At 46.7% G+C, this 10465-nt stretch overlaps 1 protein-coding gene and 1 pseudogene across 1 annotated transcript; one reads left to right on the plus strand and one right to left on the minus strand.

The window, feature by feature from the left end:
* The first annotated feature begins 389 nt into the window (after window positions 1–389).
* On the plus strand, window positions 390–663 carry LOC103162085 (annotated as a pseudogene).
* Window positions 664–1417: 754 nt separating this feature from the next.
* On the minus strand, window positions 1418–4210 carry Aicda (activation induced cytidine deaminase; the record flags this gene model as incomplete). The annotated part of the gene is made up of 4 exons (XM_035449019.1): window positions 1418–1471; window positions 1976–2061; window positions 2798–3068; window positions 4052–4210. Coding segments are annotated over 4 exons (570 nt in total), but the record flags the coding sequence as incomplete, so codon positions are not given.
* Window positions 4211–10465: the final 6255 nt, after the last annotated feature.

Here is a 10465-nt window from a genome sequence, read left to right on the forward strand (position 1 = left end):
AGGCATAAACAGGGACAAGTCTATGTTGGTTCCCTATATTTTGTTAGGTAAAGCATAATTTCCTTGCGGTGGTCTTATATTTTCCTTGTTAAGTATTGTTTTCCCCTCTCCCCACCATTGTTTTAAATTAAATAGAGTCTCACTGTGCATCCCAGACTGTGGTTAAAATTACAGTCCTCTTGTCTCAGCCTCCTGAATGAGTGTCACTTTGCCTGGCATCAGACACGAGTCCATTTTGTCACCCTCTTACACAGGTCACAATTTGGGGGAACAACATCACACGCATATAAAAACTAGAAAAAAAAAAAAAAAACAAAACTCAAGCAGCTTTCAGGTGTCCGTTACTAGAAGTCTGTGGTTTTCTAAATCACAGGCTCCTTTAAGAGTCTATGTTCCCAAGGTCGCGAGGAAAGGAGACAAGGGTGGCGCAGCCATATCTGCTGCTTTTGGTCTCCGACAGCGCGGTGATGGGCCAGCGTTTCCGGAGGTTCCTCACCTCCGCGGCCGGTCGCAGCCACTATGAGCAGGGCCCGGGAAGAATTTGCCATTTTCAATGGAAAACAAGTGGCTACGATGACTGTTGGATCTGGATTTGCTGCTCTTTTCTTTAGTGTAAGGCACCAGCTACTTAAGAAACAGGAGGTTTTTAATGCATCCCTTTAACAGAATGAAGACTGTTTAAGAGATGTGATCTGAAAATTGGATTAAACTCTTGAACTCTTATACTAGATAAGATTGTAAATGAACTGATGACATTAAAAAAAAAAAAAAAGTCTGTGTTCCCAGAGCGTTTGTTCCTCGAGGCGTCAACTCATCTCCAGAGTGATTTCTTCGAAGTTCTCATCTGCATTTTAAGATCCTCTATTAAAATCACTCAGAGGTGATGGCACAAAATTCAAATCCCACCCAAGCCTTCTCACATACAAATATAAAAAACACGACAGACAATGAAAACGTACAGCGCCTGCCCGCATATTAATGCTTTTGAGAGAGGCTTATGGTCGCTCAGACTCTCTCACCAGGACAGCCTACAACCCACGATTCAAACGAATGAAAACACAGAGGGTAGGTGCAACAGACCGTGTGATCGTCCCCATGAGTTTTTCTAAGCACATCACCAGTTTCCATCCTGCTTTCAAGTCAGAGAGACTGGCACTTAACGATGGTCCAAAGTCCCGAAGTTCTGCCGTTTTCCAGTAGAGGGCGACGTTGCACTCAAGGCTGCCAGTTGCATCGTCACTCTGGAGGTCCTACTCTAGTTTGCATTGCAAGTATTTTTTAAAAAGTCGTATTATTTCCCCCACACTCTATGAAAGCGAGTATTTAAGAAGAAAAACAGGTACTCGAAGCATTGTTTTCCTATCCACTCTCTTCAGCAGAGAAATTTCATCACATGTGGCATTCCAGGAGGTTGCCGTCAAAGTCCCAAAATACGAAACGCATCTCGCAAGTCATCGACTTCATACAAGGGCTGCGGGAGGAAAAAAAGAGATACAGACCGAGTGAATGGCTTCAAATCTGAGCTGGGGAAGGGGAAGCATCTGAATGAAGAGGCTGGCTTGAGAGGAAAGTAAACTGGGATCAGCACCAGGAAGAAGAAGGGAGAATTCTGGCCTGGAAGGAACTCCACCTGGGGGAGGCCAACAAAAGAAAGAGTTATGAAGACTCAGTGGAGAGAAGAAAGAGGGAGGAGTCTAAGTGGGGCTCCACCCCGCGGAAAGACAGAACAGAAAGAAAACTGGATTGTAGGAGCTCTGAAGTATTCACCATATGAAAACAAGTGATTCAAAAAAATATCTAAGAGTAAGAGGCTCCAGTCAGGGGAGGGGGGGTGGGAAGGAGGAGGGAGGGAGAGAGAGAGAGAGAGAGAGAGAGAGAGAGAGAGAGAGAGAGAGAGAGAGAGAGAGAAAGGGAGAGAGAGGGAGAGAGAGGGAGAAGGGAGAGAGGCGGAGGGGGAAAGCAAGGATACTCTTACCAAAAGAATACGCCGGAGCTGTCTGGTTAGACGGACAGAATTTTCATGCAGCCCCTCCCAGGCTTTGAAAGTTCTTTCATGATTTTCTACAAATGTATTCCAGCAGTAAAAATAGTCTTAAAAGAAAAAAAAAAAGTAAGAAGGGGTGTGTGTGCCGGGCGTTGGTGGTGCACGCCTTTAATCCCAGCACTGAGGAGGCAGAGGCAGGCGGATCTCTGTGAGTTCGAAGCCAGCCTGATCTCCAGAACGAGTGCCAGGATAGGCTCCAAAGCTACACAGAGAAACCCTGTCTCGAAAAACCAAAAAAAAAAAAGAAGGAGTTTTGTGTGTGTGTGTGTGTGTGTGTGTGTGTGTGTGTGTGTGTGTGTGTAGGTCAAAAGTCAGGAGGTCAGAGGGCAGTTCTTGAGACTTGCTTCTCTTCTCCCACCATGTGGGGTTCCAGGGATCAAACTTAGGACATCAAGGCATCCCTCTGGCCCTCTTCATTATTACTGTTATTATTATTATCACTATTATTTGTCTGCTAAAGACGGACCGCAGGGATCTGCACAAGAGTTCTGTCACCGAGCGCACCCGCAGCACCCCCAACTTCTGTCCCTCTAATTCTGACCATTCTGAGATGGGTGTGGCAGAGGCCAGAGAGTTGCAAGTGAAGGCCAGCCTGGGATAGTGACACCCTGTCTCAAAAAACAAAGTCATACGTTTGACGTCGGGGAGGAATTGAGAGCCGCTGTGGAGCCGCCCTCTCCGCCCTCAGTCTCCCCGCTGACTATCCCCGCCTGAGCTGCAATCCAGATCGCCTTCTCCTCGCACAGCCCTCACCTTTGAAGGTCATGATCCCGATCTGGACCCCAGCGCGGTGCAGTCTCCGCAGCCCCTCAGGCTCAGCCTTACGGTCCTCGCAGAAGTAGAGGCGAGCGGTGAAAATCCTCAGGCTGAGGTTGGGGTTCCATCTCAGAAACTCAGCCACGTGCCGGGCGCAGTCGTAGCAGGGGCTCCAGGAGGTGAACCAGGTGACCCGGTAACACCGTCCAGGGTCCAGATCCCAGTCCGAGATGTAGCGTAGGAACAACAATTCCACGTGGCAGCCGGACTGGGGGAGAGAGCAGAGAGCACTGGTGATGTGACGGCATGCCCTCCCACCCAGGGCCATTTGGGATGCTTGTGTGAACGCTAGCCTGGAACTCGCTACGTAAGCCAGACTGGTCTTGAACACAGATATCCTCTGCCCCTGCCTCCAGAGTGTTGTGCTGGGATCAAAAGCGTGCGCCACCACATACAGCATAATGTTAGCTTTCTTGTTAAGAGAGCTCTTGCTGGAGCCAAAGCCCTTTATCACACTGACTCTGCTGGGTAAAGAAAGGCTGCGGACCATACAGGACCAAGGGGGATGAAATGAGTTACATTCGCAGTTATTTTTATTTAATGTGCGCGGATGTTTGTGCCTGCATGTGCCTGCAGCCCTCAGAGGTGAGGAGAGAGCATTGGATCCCCTGGAACAGGAGTTATAGTTGGTTGTGAGTTGCCTGCAGGTGATGGGAACCAAGCCCAGGCCCTCCAGAAGAGCAGCAGGTGCTCCTAACCACCAAGCAGCCTCTCCAGCCCCCTTCTTTAGTCTCAAAGCAGTTCAGAGGCTGGGGAAAGACAGGAGAGTTTGGGGACGGTCTCATCATTGAAGGAGGGTGTGACATCAGGGTGCCCAGCATTACTGGGGAAGGCGCTAACACCCTTCAGACCATGTCTAATGTGGGTGCGTAGAATGTGAAAAGAGCCCGAGGAAGTTGGTGGGGACGCTAATCAAATATCCCGGAAAAGTTCAGTGTGGTGGCAGACGCCTGTAATGACAGCGTGCAGAGGCAGGAGGATTGCCAGAGATGGTCTGGTCAGCTTGCCAGTATAGGTACTCGATTTCTCCCCATATCTCCGTTTCTTCCCTCCCCTTTGAGACTATTCCAGACTATTCCACCACCACCAAAAAAAAAAAAAAAAAAAAAAAAAAAAAAAAAATAGGAGAGCTGTCCCCTCAGCACTTGGCATCAGTGGCATCCACGACTTAACCATCAACACCATTGGTACCTTGTTGCGAAGGTGGCCGAAATCCAGGGAAAAGGAAGTGGCGCTGTCCCTCCTCTTCACCACGTAGCACAGGTAGGTCTCATGCCGACCCTTAGCCCAGCGGACATTTTTGAAATGGTAAAGAAACTTCTTTTGTTTCATCAGAAGGCTGTGAATGAGAGAAGAAATTCAGGGCACAACTCTTCTGTCACCATGCTCTTCCTCCAGCTTTATTGTTTATAATAATAATAAATTATTATAATTAGTAATTATAATAATAATTCCGAAACTATTCCTAGCTGAGGATGATGTAAAAGGGTCTGCTCTTCTGAGCTTGTATTTCCAGCTTCTCCATCCACCTCCAGGGTCCACATGGATCTCAAACTCTACGTGGTCAAGCAACAGTCCTTACCCCTCATGACAGTAATCAAACTGTCAGCCCCCTTTGGTTACTTCTTCTTCCTCAGTTTTCATATTTAATTGATCATATAAATTTGTAATTTCTGCTGGGCGGTGGAGGTGCATGACTAATTCCAGCACTCAGGAGGCAGAGGCAGGTGGATAGTTCAGTTCGAGGCCAGCCTAGACTACACAGGGAGTTCCAGGACAGCCAGGGCTACACAGAGAAACGCTGTCTCAAAAACAGAAAACAAAACAAAAAAATTTATGTTCTATTGGGTCTCAGAAAAAGTATGCTTCAACATCCTGAAAACTTGAAACTTGGAAGACACAGCCTTGGAAACTGTCTCTCTAACCTCTGACCTCCTGTCTTCTGTCTACCCCAAGAGCATCACTGAACCATAACTCCTCCTCAAGCAAGTCATAAAACCTGGTGAGGGCCAGGTAAGGTCGTTCATGCCTGTAACCTCAGCACTTGGGAGGGTTGCTGAAAGTGTGAGCCCAGCATGGGCTCTGCAGCAAGAATACAGCAACTGCCTATGGTATATGAGTCCCCAGCACCACAAAACAACACAAAACCTGGAAAGGTCACTCTCAGCCAGGCTTGACTGGCACACAAGTCCAATTCCAGCATTTGAGCAGTGGAGGAAGGAAGAGCAGGAGTTCGAAGCCAGCCTGAGCTACTGAGGAAAGAAAGGCCATTCTCTTCCTTGAAGACCCTCATTCTGTGGGAGTCCTGTCCTACATCCAGGGAAAGGAACTCTGTAGCTGGCCCTTGCTGGCTGTCCTCCTCCCCTCTCTAAGCACAGGGTCATATGAGGTCATGCCCACTTGCATTTCCTCATAACACACATTCTTCATTGAATAGAAATACAACAAAGTTTCCTTTGTGCTTTTAAAAAATTACATTTATTTATTACTGTTTTGTAATTGATGTGTGTGTATGGCCCGAGGGCAACTTGGGGAAGCTGGCTCTCTGCTTCTATCAAGTAGGTTCCAGGGATCAAACTCAAGTTGCAGGGTTTGGCTGCAAGCACCTTCACCTGCTAAGCTATCTCGACAGCCCCCTTTGGGTCTTGGGTCTTCGCTTCTGTATTTTGTTTGGTCAGCTTTGTTGGCTTTATTTTATTGATTTATTTTTGTTGTTTGTCTCCAGACAAGATGTCACAGAGCTTAGGCTGGTGGGGAACTTGATGGGGATGACTCTCCTGCCTCTGCTTCCCAGTGCTGGGATGACAAGGGTTCTCCACCCACCTGATTTAAGCGGTGTCGGGGACTCAACTCAGAGTTTTGTGCCTACTGGCAAGTTCTTTAACTGAGCTACATCTCCAGCCCCTCAGGGGTTCTCTCTGTCTCTGTCTCTGTCTCTGTCTCTGTCTCTGTCTCTCTCTCTCTCTCTCTCTCTCTCTCTCTCACACACACACACACTGTCTCTCTCTCTCTCTCTCAAAATAAAATCTTTGTGGGGACTAGACAGGTGACTCAGCCATTAAGAGCATGTACTGCTCTTCCAGAAGACCCGAGTTCTATTCCCAGCACCCATATCAGGTGGCTCACAACCACCTGTTACTCCAGCTCCAGGGGAACCCAACACCCAACACCTTTGGCTTCTGAGGGCATCTGCACTAGTACACTCACACATACGAGGGCGTGGGGGAGGAGAGGCAAGGAGAGAAGGACAGACTTAATAATAATGTAAAAAATCTTTGTATTGTATGCATACATATATGGGGCGAGTGGGGCTACCCACGCTACAGCACATGTGTGAAGATCAGGCACAGTCCTTGGCTTCTGTCTTGTCTTAGGCAAGATTGCTTGTTCTCTGCTATGCACTCTCTCACACACACACCCCAGGCTAACTGGCTCACAAGGTTCTCCTCTCTCTGCTTCCCATCTGGCCTTAGAAGCGCTAATTCCTGGCTTCTGCTCTTGGGGAGTTAAAATCGGGTCGTCACGCTTTCATGGGGAGTGATGCTCCCACAGAGTCGCCTTCCCAGCCCTCAAGTTTCGGAAGGCAGAGGCAGGCGGATCTCTGTGAGTTCGAGGCCAGCCTGGTCTGCAAAGTTATACAGAGAAAGCCCTGTCTCAAAAGCCCCCTTCCCCAAAAAAAGTTTCTTTAAAGAAATTTAAGTCCCTGTTGACTCTGTGGACGTAGTAGTAACAAGAGCCACGAGATAAAGCAGATGGTAAAAACCTGTGTCCCTCACTTGTAGAGACAGCACTGCCACACAGTGGTGCTGGCTGGAAGTGCAGAGAATTTGTAAAAAAAAAAAAAAAAAAGGTGGGGGGGTGGAGAAGAGCTAGTTAGGAATTTGAATACGGTTTTGATGCAAGAGAATTGAAACCCTTTTCACTTTTTTGGGGTTGTTGTTGAGATGTAATTTACATAGTAAACTCCACTCACTTAAAATCTACAGCCCAATGAATGCTGACAGGACCACACTCTAGCCTGTCAGTGTGGTCAGAGGATGTAGCATTTCTAGGCTGCTTTTGTTTCTTCATCTCTATTTGATGCTATTTCTCCTCCCACCCAGGCAACCGCTGACCTGCTTTCTGTAAATGTAAATTATTCAGAGTTTCTATAATTTCATATAAATCACATTCCCTCTCCCTGTGTGACTTCTCTCCCTGGACATGGTGAAGCTGATATTCATTCAAGAATCAGTAGTTGCCTCCTTTGTCCTGTTGAGTAATACTCTATTGTCTGGGTATAGCATGTCTTGCTTATTCGTCCCTATGCTGATTGACCTTAGGGTATGGTCCACTTTTGGTGTTATGGTGGATGGAACCACTATGAATATTCAGGTATCATCATTGAGTATATGTAGTTGACAGTTTATATTTCAATAACGCAATACAAATCCCTGACTTTTGGGAAGAAAGGTTTTTTTTTTTGAGATATGGTCTTGCTGTGTAACCCATGCTGACCTGGAAATCTCTATGTAGCTGCAGCTGGCCTCAAACTCAAGATCCTCTTGTCTTCGCCTCTAACAATAACAGCTTTATTTTGAAATAACAATTTTCTATGATAGTCAGCATAGTAGTTCCATGTCTGCTGTTCATCACTAGCATATAAAACCCCTTAGCAGCTGGGCATCCTGGTGCACACCTTTAATCCCAGAATTTGGGGCGGCAGAGGCAGGTGGATCTGTGTATAGGAGGCTAGCCTGGTCTACATGGAGAATTCTAAGCCAGCCAGGCTTTGTGGTGAGACCCTGTCTCAAAACAACAATAGCAAACACAGCATGGCTAAACTCAGCAGCATATACCAAGAAGCACAGGCAGAAATGTGCACATTGCTCAAATCCAGCCAGTTTTAAACAGTGTGAGCATCATCTCTTGGTGATAAATCCCCTTTATATTTAACTAAACTTTCTGTGCTATCTACACAGGAAAAGTGGGAAAAACCTTTTCAGTTGGATTGAACCTGGCGCTTGTACATGTTAGTGAGGGCTGTGCCACAGAGCCATACTCACAGCCCTGGAAAACTCGTTTTTCTACCTACTGTGGGTAGCATGTGTTTGTGTGCATCTGGGTATATTTATGTGCGTGTGTCGTGGGGCTGCTATTATGAAGAATGAGAGTTAGCCTGGGAATTTAGAAAAAAGGGCGTGCCAAAAGTAAAACAATTATGTCCAGACCACAGAAAGACATACCAGGCCATTTCTGTTTTATAATTGCAGCCACGGTGAGCGGAGCCTCACAATCCTGACCTGCTGATTGGGTGCCTTGATCCATCACTTCCCTCAACTCTAGCTGGGAGCCCCTTCTCAGGGTGTTCTTGCCAGGTAGGGGGGATATTGCCAGGTAGTTTTTCAGCCTGAAGATTGACAGCTGCTGAGACAGCTGTGCTCCTTGAAGCAGAACCTTAGCTGCTTCCCCAGCAAAGCAAACCAAAGATAAAGGGTTAAAAATAACCCGGGCAGAGTCAGATGCAGGCCTGCCTTCGCTAATGGCTCTACAGATGAGCTCTTCCAGATGAGTTACAGACCGCCCTTTGCTCCATCTCCCCACCTTCTTGTTTGTTTTCTCTGACTTTCAGTCTTGCCTTTGTTTTTGCGTTTTGCTGTATGCCCATATTTCTCTCAGACCCTTCCCCATCAGGGCCTAGACTTCAGATTTGTTTTTAAAATCTCACTATAAACTCATGAAGTAGTTGACACCGTCTGCCTCTTGGAAACATTTTTTTGTTTGTTTTTTGAGAGTGGGGGATATAGTACAGTGGCAGGACACTTGTCAGCATGTGCAAGGTCCTCAGTGTGGTCCCTAATAGGGACACGGGGGAGTGGAAGGAGGAGGAGGGAGAAGAGAAAGGAAATAAAAACTAAAAAAGAAGAAGAAAAGAAAGGGGGAAAATTGGAATCTGAAGAGCACTCACACCATCACTAAGTATATTAATTCTATATTCTAAATGTTATAGCCAAAATGGAATTGAGCTCAAGTGTATGGGTTAGACATGACTCCCACACACTGGCAGTTAATGTAGGAAAATGAGAGAGAAACTTCTGATAATGGCTCATCATGAGCTGCAAATAAGAGCCCCGAAAAGCTTTCAAGAAGTTAAGACATCTCTGCACAGATTAATTAAGCAGCAAAAATGCCACTAAGTGCCTAGCAGTTGAGCCCATAACACTATATTGACTGTTTTAATGCCATTCTCTCCTTACCATAGATGCCACCGTAATGAGTTACAAGCAATCATCTCAAATGTTTGGTATTTTTAAGAAGCAAGAATTTCCTTACTATAGCTAAATAATTCCAGTAAAGACTCGAGTCTTAAAACGTTGACTATTAGCCAAACAATTATGAAAATAACCACTCCTGTTTTTAGTAAGGTGTTCACGACCTCTTTGTGCTAAGTCCCTAAGGGTTCACTGCTATTGCCATGAGCCAGCTCCAGCACTGTCTGTCATCTCAGGACAAGCCAGGACTTCCTGCCTCCTTTGCAACATGGAGAAGAGACAACTGGAGAGAAGTGAGGAGAGTAAGAACTAGCAGATAAGGCAGATCCAGGATAGGAAAAGTGCACAGTGACAGACAGGCAAAGCCTGCCATCCATCCAGACAGACAGCAAGATGGGAGTGCACACACACACACACACACACACACACACGAGACTGCCCTGTTACCTGTCCATTTCGGAATCCAGCTTGACGGTCTTGATTCTCTCAAAGTCTTAGGCCAAAGGAAGCTTGCTTCAAGCAAGGCTGCTTCAGTGCCGTTGTGTGACAAAGCACTGGCCCCTGGCATTCAAATCTGAGCTCACCGTGTGGGCTCCTCCCCCAGACAGCATCACTACCACCAGGTACCTGACATCTGCCTCCTGGGTTGGTCCAGTAAAGATGGGCTGGCCTGTGGATTGCAATTCAGGGCGGTACTCATTATCTGCCCCCCTGGGTTGGTCCAGTAAAGATGGGCTGGCCTGTGGATTGCATGATTCAGGGTAGTTCTGCTTACTGTTCAGCTTCCTTTGAGGCTGTTCCTAGAAAAAGCCAGCCCAGGCAACACAGGTAACAAGGATCAAGAGAAATCCACCCCCCCTCTCTCTGTGTCTGTGTGTATGTGTGTGTGTGTGTGTGTGTGTGTGTGTGTGGTGTGTGCACATGGGTACATGTGTGATCCTGTGTTTCAAACCTAAGGCCTTGTGCATGCTTCCTAATTTTACAACTATGGCAATAACAGTGACAATGGTCATATTTACTTAAAGTGGCATTAGATGGCATTTCAGTAGCATCTTGTGCTCCATGAAATTGCAGTATCTGTCCCCTCAGTTATTTACATGCAGCTTTGGGCTTCAGTAGAGATCTACGTTGACAGCCCCGCCTCCTGGCTGAGCAAGTAAACTCAGTCACACAGCATCCAGAAAATGAACTTTGACCTCCCCATCCCACTAATTTTAAAAAATCACATCTCAAAAAAAGATAGCTAGAAAGGCTAGTTGCTCGCACCAACAAGTCACGTTTAAACAAACCCTTTTCTCCTCATTAAAAATACCTTGCTGGGGGCTAAGGTTAGGAGCCTTTGCACCTATGGCAG

This window comes from Cricetulus griseus, chromosome 8 (assembly GCF_003668045.3).
Source record: "Cricetulus griseus strain 17A/GY chromosome 8, alternate assembly CriGri-PICRH-1.0, whole genome shotgun sequence".
In the NCBI taxonomy this organism is placed as follows: Eukaryota; Metazoa; Chordata; class Mammalia; order Rodentia; family Cricetidae; genus Cricetulus; species Cricetulus griseus.